Source organism: Ascaphus truei, chromosome 1 (genome assembly GCF_040206685.1).
Source record: "Ascaphus truei isolate aAscTru1 chromosome 1, aAscTru1.hap1, whole genome shotgun sequence".
NCBI lineage: Eukaryota > Metazoa > Chordata > Amphibia > Anura > Ascaphidae > Ascaphus > Ascaphus truei.
Window position 1 is genome coordinate 457,384,373 of NC_134483.1, and position 17,661 is coordinate 457,402,033.

The 17,661-nt window shown below is 44.8% G+C and overlaps 1 protein-coding gene across 11 annotated transcripts in view; it reads right to left on the reverse strand.

Annotated features, from left to right (window-relative positions):
- The window catches only part of PPM1K (protein phosphatase, Mg2+/Mn2+ dependent 1K), a 43,604-nt gene extending 28,889 nt beyond the window's left edge, over window positions 1–14,715 (reverse strand). For 3 of the 11 annotated variants that reach the window (XR_012787387.1, XR_012787388.1, XM_075565567.1), the window contains exons 1-2: window positions 10,154–10,305; window positions 885–1,382 (exon numbers count right to left, since the gene is read on the reverse strand). Coding sequence is in view for 9 of the 11 variants with exons in the window: in XM_075565567.1 (XP_075421682.1) it covers window positions 885–1,330 (446 nt within the window). In the remaining 2 variants the exon portion in view is untranslated. Of the gene's footprint in view, window positions 1–884; window positions 1,419–2,124; window positions 2,265–8,122; window positions 8,224–8,683; window positions 8,793–10,153; window positions 10,306–14,537 lie in introns of those variants that run through there. The other 8 variants (XM_075565585.1, XM_075565595.1, XM_075565605.1 and 5 more) reach the window with 8 other exon arrangements.
- Window positions 14,716–17,661: the final 2,946 nt, after the last annotated feature.

A 17,661-nucleotide genomic window follows, 5' to 3' on the forward strand; every position in this document is an offset into this window, starting at 1 on the left:
CTCTTTTAAACAAACTTGTATCAATCACACTATGAGTGCTTGTTCAAAAGGGGTTCTCTCACTTGTCTAGGCAAGTGTTTTTGCATGCGCATAGAAGAATAACAATGAACTGCAATTCTACCAGCCTCGGACTAAAACCAAATTTCTCTGCAGTGTGGGATATGCAAAGCATCTGTGTTTCCGCCAAAAAAAGTAGTCTCCCACAATTTAAATAGGATTCTATGCTCTATGGCAGGGGAACGCAAGCAGGGGGGGTGGGAGGGTGCGGTGGTTGAAGATGCCCCGCACTCTTCTCCAAGGCATTTAAATGAAATACCAGGGGATAGCATGAGGCCTCTGCAACTTCACTTACCTGGTGTCCGGCGACGCCATGGAAACGCGGAGTCAAATGACGTCGCATTGCCATGGCAACGTGATGTCACGACAATGCGGCGTCACATGACCCTGCGGCGTCATTTGACGCCAGAGATATGGTAAGGAGAGGGGCACGAGCAGGGAGGAGTGCAGACAGGGGCAAGTTTGCGCACCCCTGCTCCATGGAACGTGCATTTCCTATACCCCAAATCTACCTGGTGTTTTTTCCCCATTGTCCTTTAATAGTCCCTGAATTTCAATTTGACTATGTGGCGTAAAGAACAGTGTACTGACCACAAACACCATGTGAATGTACTATGTTTCTTTAGCACAATCCCTGAATATGCCTTCATAAATATCTTTAGGGGGAGTCATTATTCTGCTGGTTGCGATCAACGAATGTCTGACATTGCAGGAAAACAAAATGCACTAGAGGAAAAATCGATACAAAGTTAACTGCATACTCCCTGGATACCAACTCATAGAAAAAAATATTCCTTGCAATAAATGCCAGCAGATTCTCTACCTACTTAATGTATTTTTCCATGAACCGGTTACAGAAATCAGCCGTTGCAGCCCCTCCGTGTCCGTCATATACAGCAAAGTATAAGACATCATCCGTCAGCCGGGCAAAATTGAACCGGTCCTCGTTTTCCTTCCGCATTCCCAGCTGAGTGGAGCAGCCAACTTTGGACAGGCTGATTTGGGGAATCAACTTGCCGTACTTTATGCTGGTCGGAAGCTGAATAGGTTCATCGATGCGATTGTCCCAAATCCCAAACGAATCCCAGGTGGCAGGACGGCCGCTCCCGTCAGGATCAAAGCGCGATGAGAAAGACCTGCGGCTGGTGGTGGAGCACGGGCAGGCTGAACTGATGCGTGTGTTATCTTGCAGGACACGGGACGTCAGCAGGGCTCCCCTTCTCACTTGATACCCTCCATGCCTTATGAAAGTAACTAAGGTCGCCGTTGACATTCCTTTACTACACTTGACTTGGTGAAGAAAGTAAAACTTCCGCTTTCAATCACTTAAAAAAAAAAAAGAAAAAAAAAAAAGGATAAGACTGCATTTTGAGAGAAAAGAAAAAAAAGTAGGTTAATCCTCGTTGTCTTGCAAAGCATGTATCGCACAATGATTGTGTCTATTACATAAAGCAGTAAAACGATGTTGGGGAATTGGGAGTTCAACCATGTGGACTATATGTAGTATTGCTCTCTAAACTACATACAAAATGAAGTTCACAAGCAGACGGAACATACGGTCTTGTTGGTGATACACATGCAAAAGTGAAAGGTTTCCACCAGGAGTCATTCTCCCCCTCAATCAAAATGTTGGCCAGAAATGTTTGTAACACTATTCGATTATGTTCATTTTTAGAGAGATTGCTAACACACACACGCGCACACACACACACACACATGTAAAGGGGCATTGCCACGTAGGTATTTTTTTTATTTTTGTGTTTGTATTAGGTCACATGGGACCTTTAAACAGAAGGAGATACCGGCATGGGCTGCTCTGGCAAGTGTCTCTGGAAGCAGGGGATCCCTGGAGCTAAAAATACCAGGGTTGAGCTGCAGAGACCCCCTGCTTCATACTTAAACATTCAGGAAATGCTGCTTTAAATTATGAAGTTAGTTACCTTAAAACTATCACTACTGACTAGGGATGGTTGCCAGGTGTCCAGTATTGAACTGGACTGTCTTGTATTTGGACACACTAGTACTGGACATGTGTGTGTCCGATATTACCTCTCTGGACATACTGACCTGACCGGCTTTGGGGGTCGTGGGATTTGCCTGAGCAGGGAGAGAGCAGGGCTGTTGCTAGGGCGCTGGGCAGCTTCCTCCATCCTGATTAGCTTCATTACCCAGCAGCAGCAGCTCGTCAGGAGGGAGGTGTCAGGAGCCTAGGGGTGGGGCCAAGGAGAAGAGGAAACAGCATGGAGGGGAGAGAAGTGAGAGGGGTGTGTGCCTCTCTCGAGCGTGTCGTACCTTTCACCATTTTGCCCAGTATTTTTTTTAAAGCAGCCACCTGGCAACCCTACTACCGATAGACGTGATTAACTAGGCTACTTGACAATACCAATATGTACTTTGAAGCACTCATTTATACCAAATGTAAGAAAACGTACAGTAGGGCCCTGCTTTACGGCGTTCCACTCATACAGTGTTTCCCAATGTATACCCATATTCATTAAGTTCGGCGCTTGTTCCATTTTTCCGGCTATTTTCGGTATGACGTGCACAGCAGCAAAGTATCCGGCTGTCACTAAACAGTTTTAATGCGTAACTCCTTGTCAGATGCCATTTGTCTGTTTACAGCGCTGCAACTTTGTTTTCAAATGTACAATACAGTACAGTAGGGCCCCGCTTTACAGCGGCGGCCTGGAAGGGAACCCGCTGTATGAGCGGGGCCCTGCTGTACTGCAAAAAAATATTGTATTCATTTTTTCAGATTTTCACCTGTTCTCTACTAGATTCAAATTTAGCAACAAATCGTAGCATTCCAAATTTTTCTTCACCGCAAAGTAGGGTGTCCTTTTATTAATTTCTAAACTATTTTGTTCCTGAAAAATTAGCCCAAAAGCAAATGATGGCACAGCTGCCAAGTCCCTCCCCACACTCCATATCACTGGACTTAAAAAGCCTCATCTGAAAGGCCCAAGACCTGAAATGTATCAGAAAATTTCTGGCCAGAGCTTTGGCATCATGAAGTTAATTTCCAAAGCACTGTAGTTTCATGTATCCTAGCGCAGTAACAGTTACTGTAGCACAGGTTCAAATATCCAGCCCAAAACAGATTGCCACATTTCTGAAAAGTATGACATTTCAGTGTATTCTCCACAGAGACTTACTAAAGAAGCTTTAAGTCTGAAAAACAATCCGTGAAGGGGGGGGGGGGGGGGAGGGTTGAATTTTTTTTTTTTAAAAATCAAAAAAGGAAGTGTTTTCCTGTATAATCATCTTGGCAGAATGAGGACAAACTCACAGTAGGATGTATTCTTTCAACTCTTCATTGCTGGGGTATTTGAAATCCATTGGTTTAGACACTTAGGGACTCATGCAGAGAGCAGCGCTATAGCAAATATCGCCATTTTTTGGTGAAATTCGCGCAGAAAACAGCAGTAAATGGCGAGGTAGGAAAAACGCGCCATTTTTTTTTCTATTTATAAGTCTCGCCGCGCGGCTGGCGAGAACCTACACGCCAGTGTTAAAAATATCCAAATTTAGAAAGGCGCGATCGCTATCTAGCGACTGTTATTGGCGCGATTTTCTACAATTTCCTCCGCCAACAAAAGTTGGCAAGAAGCAGGAGCTCGCCAGCCATAGAAAAAATAAAAAAAAAAGCGCGATTTTTTTCAAACACTTTTCTGCAGCGCGCATCTCTCCATTTTAAACTCAACACACGCATTCATGCTTTCAATTGCAGATTTCGCACATTTCTGCATATGGAGAATAAAACTCTCCATTAAACCTACTTTTTCTTAAACTCTCCAATTATTTCTACCGCTGCTCTCTGCATAGGCCCCTAAATCACTTGCACATCAGTCAATTTGCCCCTTGCAGAATTGAACCTCTTCCTGGTTCAATTGAAGCGCTAATCCCTATGATATCTTTAACTGTGCACGCAATGTCTTGTATATAATGTATACCCTGTTCATTTATGTAACTATTCGTAACCATGTATTATTTGTCTTAACTCGGTGCCCAGGACATACTTGAAAACGAGAGGTAACTCTCAATGTATTACTTCCTGGTAAAATATTTTATAAATAAATATGACCAAAGTAGACCAAAGTCTACTAACTAGTAGTGACATGCTTATGGGGCAACATCTAGGGCATTTGATGTCAGCACAAAAAGGTATGTGGGGGGAGGGGGAGTGAGCACTTGGGGAGAGCAGGCAGGGGCCGCAGCACCAAACGTTTGCACACCCCTCCTCATTTAGGGGATTGGTGTTTCTTGGTTTTTTTAAACCATAATTTGACGCCTAAAAGTATTTTCAAATACAAGTTACTTTGCAAATATGAGGAGCTTAAGTGTGGTAGCAGTTGAATTGCCTCTGGCTGCTCCCTTTTGTCGGATGTCACAATGTTCAACAAGAGTTCACACAGCCAGAGGCCCTCGATCCCTCTCCCCTTACATTTATCGGCTCCCTGATAAAGACAGGGTGGCCTAAGCGTAAAACCACCACCCCTTCATTAACAAAACATTCACCCATTTGGTGGCCCCTAAGAAATGCAACTTTTAACGAATTTTCACAAATAAAAGGAACAATATCTACTTTCGGCATGGACATTGTTAGGTTAGTTTAAAGCAGAACAACATGCAGCACTTTTTATTATTATTACAGGATTGAAGTAGGGGGCCTCCGGAGCGGAACTGTGTTAATTTCCGCGGGTGGGCGGATAAATAATGTAATATAATGTTAAATAATGTAATAAATAAAATAATAAACCCCGTCCCCCAGCAATTTCAGTAGCCAAATCCATGAAAACGTCTGGACATTGATTGGCTGCTGAAACCGACGTCGCGCTGCTGCAGCCGGGAATCACACGTTTGAAAGACTCCAGCTACAGCAGCGACAACACCCAGCTGCGCAGCCAATGGTAGTTTCAACAGTGAACACTACCATTGGCCGCCAGGGGTTGGTGACGGACGCACGCACGTCGCGTAGCGCTGTGTGTGCTCCAGCTCTTACTTGGGAAGCTGGGTCCCTGGAGCTGAAATTAATACAGTTCAGCTCCGAAGACCCCTTACTTCAATCCTGTAAAAAAAAAGGAAAAAAAAAGGAAACAAATCGCAATGCTCCCTGTTTGTTGTTTTTTGGGGGCCGGCTACTTGGGACTGCACTTTTAAAGAGACCAAACGATTCTACATACTGTAGGAATGACGCATGGCTGCAGTCCATGTTTACAAATACACATACAGCACTTCTATGCAACCTCATTCTCACTTGTATCAGTGGGGAGGGAAATGTCAAACAGAATGAGTCACTGTTTCTGGCATTCCTGCAGAGCAGATTTTCACTTTTCTCTCTCCCCATTTAAAGATATCCTATGCTTGTCCTCAAATAGAGGGTGAAAAGGAACAGGAATTCAGAAAATAATCCCATACGTGAGTCATTACAGTAACCAAGACAGAATTAGAAGTAGTTGTTCAAGAGTTAGCTAATTATATGACCACTTGCAGGGAGGAGATTACCTGGTTTGCCTTGGGCAATAACCCCCCACCCCCCCTTTATACTGTAAGATAGGTACAAAATACAGTTTCACCAAATTTAAATAATTGAGACGCATTACTAAAAAGCAAGTCTTGCAAAAGACATAACGTAGGTGCTATAATTAAATCTCAATTAAATTGACTCACGTGGGGGTATGGAACGTATCTCAGGAGAGAACACACATGGGTTGGGATCACCCGGTGAAGGGAGAGGTAGAGTGAGCGTTCACAGGACACTGTTAGTAGTGCCTCCTCTAGGAAGGGGGCACCTGTTGATTACGCTGACGGTTGCTATAAGTAAAGCTTATTGGTTAAGGTATTGCTGTGGGTGTGTATTTCATGTACATAAGTTCCTGCGAAGACCCACTTCCCCTAGGGCGGAAGCTATCGCAGGTGGAGGCGCTGCACCAATTTAACACGTATTGTGAATACCCCAGGCTCTCCGTGGCAGAGGCTTAGGCCTTGTGAGCCTACAGGTTATATAGCACATGGTAGTGATCTGGGTTCGATAGGAACCAGGGCTACATAAGCAATCTAGAAGATAAAGATATTTTCAAACAAGAAAAGGTGTCATCTAACTTAAAGCTGCAGACCAAGCAGTATCCTACATGTTCTTTTTTTAATAAATCAGTTCTGTGAGAAAATACTTGTAGCATTTTTTATTTTTCTTAAAACAACTCTGAATGACATTTTTAATATTATAATGTAACCGGCATTTTTAGTTTCTAAAGCAACCATTTACAAAGTCTCATCCCCTTCCTCTTCTGAAACAGGATCTGGCACACCCCTTTTTGAGCCCTGCCCTCTCTGTAGCGGGTCACCAATTATATCTAGTGACTGCCTGTTCACATGATCTTCCCCACAGAACTTTGCATCTAATTCAAGGGGGGAAAAAATAAAATATAAACCACACGCGACAGCTTGGACTGCTGCCTTAAACAGTTCAACACTACAACTATAAAATTGCATTTAACTGCACAGATCTGGGTGCCAGTGAGCTTTGCAGATCTTCAGCAGATGTGCTGGGAAGCCATCTGGTTACAGTAACTACAGCCTTTCCAACAAAAAGGACCATCTTCACACAACCGAGAGAAATATATCTATATATCCAGCTCTTGTGATCCAAAGTGGTAGTTCCTTAAGTGCCTGCGGCACTGCGTGCGCCGACGCAGCTACATTTTTCCGCCACAACAAAAGTTGGAATTGGAGCTGCAGTCGTGTGACGTCAGCGTTACGTGAGCTGGTTCAGCCAATGAGGGCGAACCAGCTTAGTGACACGTTCGTCATGCCCCCCGCCCCATCTCCTGCAGCTAGCACACGCATCACTGGGTCGGCAGGAGCCGCCACCGTGAGCACAGCCTTATAAGTGAATTTTTGCACATATTCTTGTGAGTCTCACAAATATTATAGTGTCTAGCACATAGAATTTCACCATTACAAAAGTTCATTATAATTTTACAATTAGTTTGTTAACGCTATTTTTATACATATAGAGCTAAAAAAAGAGTGGCTTAGTGAGTAACGACACCCTCTGAAAACAAAGACCGAGTTTGAATCAGGGGAACCTGGTTCAATTCTCAAAGTCCGTTCCTTGTGACCTTGGGCAAGTCCCTTGATCTCCTTGTGCCTCAGCAACCAAAAACAGAGATTGTAACCTGATCTGGGCAGAAAGTAGAGGTGAAAACGGAGCACTACCACTGGCAAAAAATAATCACGGAGGTGACCCCAATAAAAATTATGTTTATTGACGTCTCATGGACAAAAAGATAAAAAAATGTGCAGCACCTACGCGTTTCGCGCTGAAAAGCGCTTTATCAAGGTGTATCATCTGGGCAGAGACGGTCTGTAAAAATCCTATGTACAGCAGTGCGTACACTGTCAGCAGGTGCTATACAAGAAAAGACAAGTATATAGCAACAAGAGAATTACAAAGTTGAATTGTTTGTGCATCACATTTGGGTCAATTTACTACCAAAAAAAAAAGTGATGGATCACTGCCAGTGACTGACTTTCAAAGATCTGGGTTGAGGTGCTCAAATCTCCCGGTTATAAGAATTAGGGCTAATTATGACCCATGCCATAGCTCTGCAATGTTTTGTAGCCCCTCTTTGGCTGTAAAAGGATTAATGCATCTTTCAGCCAGGTCTCTTGGACTTTTGTACTCTACTAGTCACATAATTGGTGTATTTATCCATTACAGGAAAAATACATACATTAGGTCATTTATTTTTACTAAAGTTGCCAGCTTTAGCCTACAGCCTCTCCGTTACAGAGCAAACGTGGATTGCCTCACAGTGATCCCATGATCGTGACATATCTGGATGACACCAACAGTAGAAATTCCATTCAAATCGCATTGAGCACAAGGTCTCAAGTAAAATGAGAAAGAAAGTCTGATGGGGAGCCCAGAATGCTAGACCTCAAGACGTCATGGGGTACTCAAAACACCAACAACACAGAAATCCCGCGTACGAACTTTATTTTTACAGAATTGGAACCGGGTGGAGGAAGCACCAGGGGCTCCATAGCTCAATATATTTACCTTTTATATGTCAGTAAAATCAAAGATGGCAGAAACAGTCGTCCAATAGGAAGCAGCAGATTCATGCAGATTTGACACAAAGATTAGGAAAACGGTGCGGTCTAAAGAAAAACACTAATGTTTATACATTCTCATAATACTGAGACAATACCTTCTCCTTAGTCATGCCTCCCATATTGCTTGGTACAGGATCAGTATCGAGGTAACCCAAAGCACCTTCATACCAACAGAACAACGATGTAGAATTCATATTACCTCTGTTGCTAGAAATCTGCCATTGACTTGACATTGAGCATTGCTGCAGAACGTGCTTTGGGTGTTCAAACATTGCTTCTTCTGGCAACAATCACAACAGACTAGTATTAACCAGCATACATAATATAATTATGCATTCTCTTTAAAGTGACAGTGCCACCCAGAAAGTAAACCATTTGTACTAATGAAGACCATTTTCCTAAATGAAGGATTTATTTTAAACAAAAACATCTCCTGAAAGAGCAGGCGATCTTATAAAGTAAATATTTAAAAAACAAAAACAAATGGTGATCAGTGCAGACTTACTTTTAATGGACTTTGCTTATGAGAGGTTTATTAGCAAGAATAATTGAGCAGACGTCACCTTGGGCATGTCACGTTTATTTCCCTGCTCCGTCCACCAGGGAAAAGCCAACTATGATAAGATAAAAATACCAGACTACATTTTTGAACAATATACAAGCTTACAGTTCAACACCATGGTCATTTGCAATGTAGCGATTGTGCCTCAGCTGTTGGTAAATACACAAGCAAACTTCAACCCTACCAAGCTTTCGCCACAGCTCCATAAAAAGCCATTTATTTCTTCTGTATTACGAAGGATAAACACAGCAGTAATACAGTGTACTATAGCTATATTAACAAGCCTAGTCTTTACCTTTTTTTTATTTTTTAGAAAATCATATTTTAGGAAGAGTCGAGTACAGCACACATTTTTGTAAGAGTCCAACGAGATTTCCCACTTATGTATCAGATGCAGCAGGCCCTGCTTTACGGCGCTCCACTCATACAGCGTTTCCCAATGAATACCCATATCAGGTTCAGCGCTTGTTCCGTTTTTTCCGGCATGACGTGCACAGCAGCAAAGTATCCGGCTCTCACTAAACAACAGTTTTAGCGCGTGCGCAACTCCTTGTCAGATGCCATTTGTCAGCAAAACAGTCGGTTTACAGCTCTGCATCTGTTTTCAAAAGGTACAATACAGTACAGTAGGGCCTCGCTTTACGGCGGCGGCCAGGAACCAGCCGTATGAGCGGGGCCCTGCTGTACATGTTATTAAAAAGGTGCAATAACTGCAATCCCGCGGTTATGATGGGGTTGAGAAATAGATCACTCCTCCTCATCCTATTAGGGTTAACCCTTTTGCTGCCAGCCAAGAGCTTGAAAATGTCAAATAGCTATTATACTTTGCTGCAGTCTATCTAGTGACCCAGACAAATGTTCTGCTTTTATTATTGTGTAAAATAAATAAATAAATAAATGGTACTGGCCACTAGTAGCTCTTCATTTAATAAATACTCGACAATTACTCTTATCGACGTTTTGGTTGGCGGCACCTTTATCAGTAATGGCAGAGAGCGGGTCCCAGGGGCCGCTGCTGAGCCTGGTACAGTCTGGGGCATCATCTCCCTGGAGACGCCGCTGCTGGTGACGTCACAATCACACTGCTGCCCCGGTACAACTGACATTCACAACACAAGCCGGGCAGCCTCTTCAATGCGCGAGACAGACGCGCGCTCAGTGCAGAGCGCGAGCAGCAACGGTCCGGTCCCTCCCCTCCTAAACCGCCGCAGGCACCTATACATACAACACCGCCTCAGGAACCGGAGAGCCCCCACCTCTAGGGGCCGCGCACGGCACCACCCACAACGAGAGCCGTACACACCCCCGTGCAGTCCCAATCCGTTAAACAGTCTCTACAGGCAGAAATGGTTTCGTTTCAAAACGCAGGCGATCAAATGAATGGAACGAGTAAGCGTGAGGGGGTTCTCTTACATGTCAGCGCAGGTTACAGAACAGATCCACACGGGAAATAACGTTACGTATCTGGTGCTGTGAGGTTGGGGAACACGACCGGCTGCTGTGTCCGGGAGGAGTGAGGACACCAGGGGGATGTTTCCTCCTCCGTCTCATGGGGTAAACTGAAGCTGCAACAAAGAAGCAACCAATCGGAGCGCAGGGCTGCTGCTATAACCACGCCCCCTCACGGCGGCTAACCAATAGGAAGGAGTGCTCAGGGCCGCCGCCTACACTTCTCGGTAGGCAGCCAGAGACCACACTGAAGGAGTGGGGAGGGGGAGGAGAGAATTGCTGATTGACATTAAGTAAAACGAGCAACGCGCACGCCCATTGGCTACTTCGTTTGCGCTTAGCCAATGAGTTGGCAGTAGGGGCGGGCCATGCCGGTGTCTGTAGTGGGCTGTGAGGGGAGGAGGCAGTGATAAAGCATAGAAATATGATAACACTGCCAAGTGCAGCATTATTGTTATCATTGCAATCTTTTCCCTTCACCATTTATATCATAAAGTGCATTTTATGGGAAAGGGAAAACAAGTCAAGATTTTTTTAATGAGTAGCCATGACAGGACTGAAACTAGTAAATATATATTGTAAAATGCTACAAGAAAAAACTACTGTATTTTTTGTGTATTATTTGATGTGATCAAGAGTCTCTTCAGACCAGTGGAAAGATGATTATATATGGTGTTTGCTGCACAATAATAAATTAATTCACAAGGTATTTTACAGGAAAGATTCATTTTGAAATAAAAACTCGTTCTCAAATAATGTTTAGACACAATCCCCTGTCCTGTATATCTTGAAAATCTAATATTTCTTGCTTGAGGCACAGGGAGACTGACTCACACAATTCAAAGGCAGATTTCAATAGGAGTTTCCATGCAATATTGCCTTGATCATCACTATCAATTGAATGAATAATCCCCATTGTTACTAAATTCTGTTGCTTCTGAAAAGCTTGTAAATAATGTGTTAGGCCTGGGTCCCACTGCATCCGACGGCACGGGCGGCCGCGTGTGCGTCTCTCACCAGACCCGTGTTCCTGCCATGCCTGCCCCAGTCCCCCCTCGCTGCAAAGCTCGCTGCGCACTGTAACGCATCAGCCAGCAGGGGATACAAGAGGATCGTGATCCCAAGCGGCGACGTGTCACGTGGTGCTGCAGGGAGCCAATGAGGGGGCGGAGGAGGGGCCAAGGGAGAGGAGGGAAGCCGTCTACAGTTACGGGAGGGAGGTCTGAGTGTGTACGTCCCTCCCTCCGATGCCCGTCTTGCAGGCTGCGTGTGCTGGGGAGGTTGCGGCCAGCTGCTGTGCTTGTCTTCGGGAGGGGGGGAGAGTATACAGATTCCGCTGCCCCGTCATGCCTGCACGCTCCTCAAAGACCGCATAGAGCGGTGAGGTGCCGTGCCGGTGTCTGTCGTGGCCCCGCCCCCTTGTCATTTCCACGCCCACACCGCCTGATTTGGCCACGCCCCCTCGCACCTCAGAACGCCGCCCGCAGATCGCGGTATAGCGCTCTGCACGCAGAGCCTGTTTGCAGTGCGGGCGGGCTGTCTAAGGCAGCGGGGCTTTAGCCTTAGGCTAAGGCCCGTTGCACGTGTCCGCACGGCTGTCTTGCTTGCTGGCGGCGCGTGCAACTCACTGCACCGCAATCTGCGGTCTGCAGGAAACTTTTTCCGGCGCGGGGGGGCGTGGCCAAAACGGGTGGGGGGCGCAGCCATGACGTGAGGGGGCGGGGGGGCGTGACCACCCCTCAGCCGTTCAGCCCCTCAACTCCTTAGCCCCTCAACCCCTCAGCCCCTCAACCCCTCAGCCCCTCAACCCCTCACACACACACACACACACACACACACACACACACACACACACACACACACACACACACACACACACACACACACACACACACACACACAGACAGGCACTCACGCACTCAGGCACACAGACAGGCACTCACGCACTCAGGCACACACACAGACAGGCACACACACACGGGGGGAGGTGAATCGGAGCAAGGGGGGAAATCGGAACGAGGATCGGGCAGAGGGGGAATCGGAAGGGGTGTCGGGCAGAGGGGGGATCGGAACGGGGATTGGAGCTGAAGGGGGAAATCGGAACGGAGGGGGTGGGGGATCAGAGCAGAGGGGGGAATCGGATTGGCTGCTGGGATGTCACGTGACGCAACACTGGCCAAAACCACAAGCTCCATGTAGCTCCGGCTGGCTGACGCGTCACAGCACGCAGTCAGCCACGCTGGAAAGAGCTAGCAGGGGCAACTAGAACGGGGGCAAGCAGCTGGTGGCCCGCGGCCGCACGCGCCGCCGGCTGCAGCGGGACCAAAGCCTAACAGTGTTTCACCCACCCTCTCAGAGATTCTGCCATTACCAAGCGGCACTTGTGTGCTGTGTTGGAACTGGGTTCAGCCCCCCTTTTTTTCCCTCCCTTCTCCCCAGTTATAATTCACACTGTCTTACACACTATCAGAGTTGGGGATAGAAGACACATCACACAGCAGCTTAGTTATTGCATGATTGCTATCGTTGATGTGGTTCATTGACTCATGCCCGCTCTTGATGTTTGATAGTTTCCCCATCTTTTAATTTGCTTAGCTTTAGCATCGTGTCTATTAGGTTTATGGTTTTAACCCAATTTATTTTCGTATTGGAGACATACTCCTTAATAAAGATTTGTGTTTTAACGTTATAACCATATCATTTGCTCTCATACCCATCTACATTGAGGTCCTTAAGCCCCTACGTTCATTATCAGTTCTCCACCTTAGCCTCGAGTGCTCTCACCACATAGGGGATTCTTGTTCTGTGTGTTTCGCTAAATTAATTGCACCTAGCATTCTCACACACTACTTTCTTTAGTGGCATTTTGAGAGCACAAGGGTAGAACATGTGCTAAGGAGGTGTGCAAATTATCCAAGGAGTGGTGCAACCTGCAACACACATTGGCTGATGGCTATGTTTGTTCTTCCACCCATCCTGATGCTTATGAAAGTGTGATAAGCATGCTCGCATGAAAAGTAGTCATTCAACTGAATATAGTCTTTTTCATGGAGCTACGATCCCTTTATTTCTTCACAGAGATAGATCTACTCAGCATACTAAACAATGACAAAATAATGTCCTGCAGTTTGATTAGCTTCTTATAACTACCCTTTTGCAAATGGACTACCACAGTCTGACTGCAATGCTAAGAATAGATACAATTGCATGCTTTACTGCTCTCTGGAAGCGAAGAAGTTAGCTCATTGCCTGCATGTGACATACACACAGTACAAAACACTATTTATATTACCTTTGTATGTGAAGCACCTATGTATGGACTGTGCACCCCATTATAAATGAATCACTATCCTTATCATGCTGAAGGAGCTGCCCAGTGAGTAGACAGTGACTGTAAATACCGTAACAATAATGACTGACGTAGGGGAACCAGGGCAAATCAAACAGCCCCAGCCCCATAGAGATTACAATCTTTATTTTTCGTGCCTGAGGCACAGGGAGATAAAGTGACTGTCACAAGGAGCAGTATGCTTCCTGTGACCTTGGGCAAGTCACCTTATCTCCCTGTGTCTCAGGCACCAAAAATATAGATTGTAAGCTCGCTGGGGCTGTAAAATCCTATGTACAATCCTGCTTACCGCACACTATGCTGTAATTGTGAGGCACTTTGAGCCCCATTGGGAGAAAAGTGCTATATGAAAAAGTTATTATTCCAGAAGGCTTTTGCTGTACAAACTTTATGGTCTTTACTACACAAAACAAGAGAGTGGGACGTCGCTCAAACCATAATATCCAAAAATAATATGTAGAGAGAAGGCCTGGTGCACAGGGAAAAGAAATATAATGAAAGAAAGTGACAGAGGTCACTGAAGTCCCCTATTAGTTGCACTCACGGCAAAAACAAGTAGCATAACTATAAGATACAAATATCCTCAGTATGGACTAAAGGTCCCAGGTGAAATGAAATAAAAGCTAGAGGATATAATATCCACAGATTGTCTACCAGTGGATATTATATCCTCTAGCTATTATTTCATTTCACCTGGGACCTTGAGTCCATACTGAGGATATTTGTATCTTAAAGTTATGCTACTTGTTTTTGCCGTGGGTCTTTACTACATCCAGGATTAAAATAATTAATTGTATTTCTGTTTAAAAATATGTGGAGGGTTGTCACTAAAAGTAGCATACCCTACACATGAACGGGCTTGAAAAGTTACCCACTCTTTTCTCCATTAGAGTCACCTGTGACGTGTAAAAATTCATACATTTGTGTATTCATTCATATCATGTTGTCCGTTTCCCCACATTCACAGCACTGAGGCATTATAGCATTGACGCATCTTACCTCAATCCCTTAGGCTGTAAATAAAGTCCCCTTGAGTCTTGCAAAAAGAAACCTAGAAATGATGCAGCTAGTAATGTGACAGCAGGAACAGGCTGTGCTCTTACAGTATGTTCAACAACAGGTCCCTATGCCCGAGGTGAAATCAGCACATGATACATGATACATATACACACACACACACCCACCTTCTCTGTATATAGAGTGAATCAACTAGATGGGCGTAGTGCATGCACTACTTTCTCACTGGCTGATCTCTCATCCAATAGGAGCGAGACTGTTCAAGCCTTTCCTTCTCTTTTTTTGGGAAGGGCTTACAGTACATGCTGTTGTGCTTGAATATGTAGTGTATGTACACACAGACTGTAGTGAGCGTTGCAGGCCCTCCAACACTTGCAACATGAATATACAGTACTGTACGCTTTATTTTTTTAAGTCAGTGGGTGATTGAGGAGCATGGAGGCAAGTGACCCCTCCTAAGGAGACATGTAACACCTTTAATTAACTATATGCAATGATCATATTACCAATAAAATGTATTTTTACATGTTATATGCATATACACACAATATCAGTAGTGTCAAATCTCCCATAACCAGCGGATAGTTATCAGAAAAATCATCAGTTGAGGGTTGTGAGCTTCAACCACTGGCAGAAATAGGTACAAAAGTTACAGCTGAAATGGATAGGTACAGGATATTAAATAAACAGTTACAGTAAACGCTACAGGTGAAGGGCATGGCATGAAACCCCTTTGCTGTCATAAGGCAATAGAGGAGTTAACAGATGTGCAGCAAGTAATATATATGTAAGAAAGAAACACATCCCATGCCCACATATTGCTCTGTAATAAAGGGATCTAGTCCTCCAAATATGTCATCCTCTCTAACTTTGCATGGTTACAAATGAATGGAAACTCTGTAATTTCTCTCAAAATTCTTACAGATTTTCCAAGTTACATATTATCATGCGTTTTAGTGCAGCCATTTATTCTTTGCATCTGTGTGAAATAACGTAAGAAATGACTTCCGATAAAGGCGCATTGTATTCTTCTTTAAGCTATGCAGGAGTATGTTTGGAGTATCTGGTAGATACAAATATATCTTTTACATATTGACACAGACAGTGAGGGATAAGGAAATGTACTGGATGGCCCCACTTTGTAAAACTTCAGGTTTTAATTAAAGATAGATATTCAGCTGTGGAGATAGTGATGTACAGGCCACAACATACAACGTTATCTCTTTCCCAACAGTAAGTGTTGGAGTGGAAACAAAAGGGTAAGGCCGGTTCTATAGTGCCGGGCGCGCGGAATTTTAGTTGGCTGACGTCAGCCTTTCTATAATGGCGCCGCGCATGCGCACAACAGACAGTGGCAAAGACGGGGAAATAATAATAGCATGTTCTTGTATAGCGCTGCTAATTGTACGCAGCGCTTTACAGAGACATTTTGCAGGCACAGGAGCTTACAGTCTATGTTTTTGGTGCCTGAGGCACAGGGAGATAAAGTGACTTGCCCAAGGTCACAAGGAGCCGACACCAGGAATTGAACCAGGCTCCCCTGCAGCAATCTCAGTGTCAGTCAATGTCTTTACTCACTGAGCTACTCCTTCATCTTTTGCGCTGCTACCGGTGGTGTGTGTGTGTGTGTGTGTGTGTGTGTGTGTGTGTGTGTGTGTGTGTGTGTGTGTGTGTGTGTGTGTGTGTGTGTGTGTGTGTGTGTGTGTGTGTGTGTGTGTGTGTGTGTGTGTGTGTGTGTGTGTGTGTGTGTGTGTGTGTGTGTGTGTGTGTGTGTGTGTGTGTGTGTGTGTGTGTGTGTGTGTGTGTGTGTGTGTGTGTGTGTGTGTGTGTGTGTGTGTGTGTGTGTAGGCATACCCCACATTAACGTACGCAATGGGACCGGTGCATGTATGTAAAGCAAAAATGTACTTAAAGTGAAGCACTACCTTTTCTCCACTTATCGATGCATGTACTGTACTGCAATCGTCATATACGTGCAGAATAGATGTAAATAACGCATTTGTAACAGTCTCTATATTCTCCCTGCTTGCGCACACCTTCGTTACAGGTAGGGAGCCGGTATTGCTGTTCAGGACGTGCTGACTGGCGCATGCGTGAGCTGCCATTTGCCTATTGAGCGAGATGTACTTACTCGCGAGTGTACTTAAAGTGAGTGTCCTTAAACCGGGGTATGCCTGTATGTATGTATGTATTTGTGCGTCTACACAAATTTAATATTTTATTTATACCAAGGTTTTTTTTTTAATAAATAATAAATTACATACACACACACACACACACACACACACACACACACACACACACACACACACACACACACACACACACACACAAACACTGTACCTTCACAGCTTCTATAGTATACATACAAAAAGCATGCATCACGTGCACGCGCGTTTGCATAGGCACACGCGGCCGCGTGGCCGCATGCTGTATAGAACGGCCCTAAGGCTGCGTCCACGCTGCTGCTGCCTGTGCACGTACGTTCGCGGGCGCTAGGCTCTTGCCAACACAGATAAACTTGAGTTTGAGGCGTGCTGAAGGGTTTCAGGACCTCAGCCAATCAGCGCCAGTCACTGTCAGGTCATGCCCCCCGCTCGCGCTTACAGAAAGACACCCTGTGCTCATGCTTGGAGAGCTGGTGACGTCATCACTCAAGCATGAGCGTTCTCAGCGGCAGTGTGGCCGCAGCTTAAGAGAGAGATCCATTTAGAACATAGCTCCATTTAGAAATAGGTTGTGTAATTAGTAAGTACAATCTTTTTAACAAGTGAGTTTGAATAAGACCAGACATTCCTAAAATAGCACCTTTTGTTCACATCTTATTCAGTTGGTGGGCTCACATAGGACGCAAAGATGGACAGAATCACGTGTCCGTTTTGAATATATTTCAGGCTGGCACCTTTTATGAAGTTGTATGTTTACTGTCATCCTTAGGACACTAACACCTGGCATAATCTAGGATTTGTGACATCATTGTCACCAGGGGGAATGGATTATGACTTCTTCTGTGATAGATATGCAAATGAGTCAGGAAAGATTAGGAGTTAATGACTTAAGGTAAGCACATACATGCAGAAAATTGTATTAATGCGGCCTCGAAGTT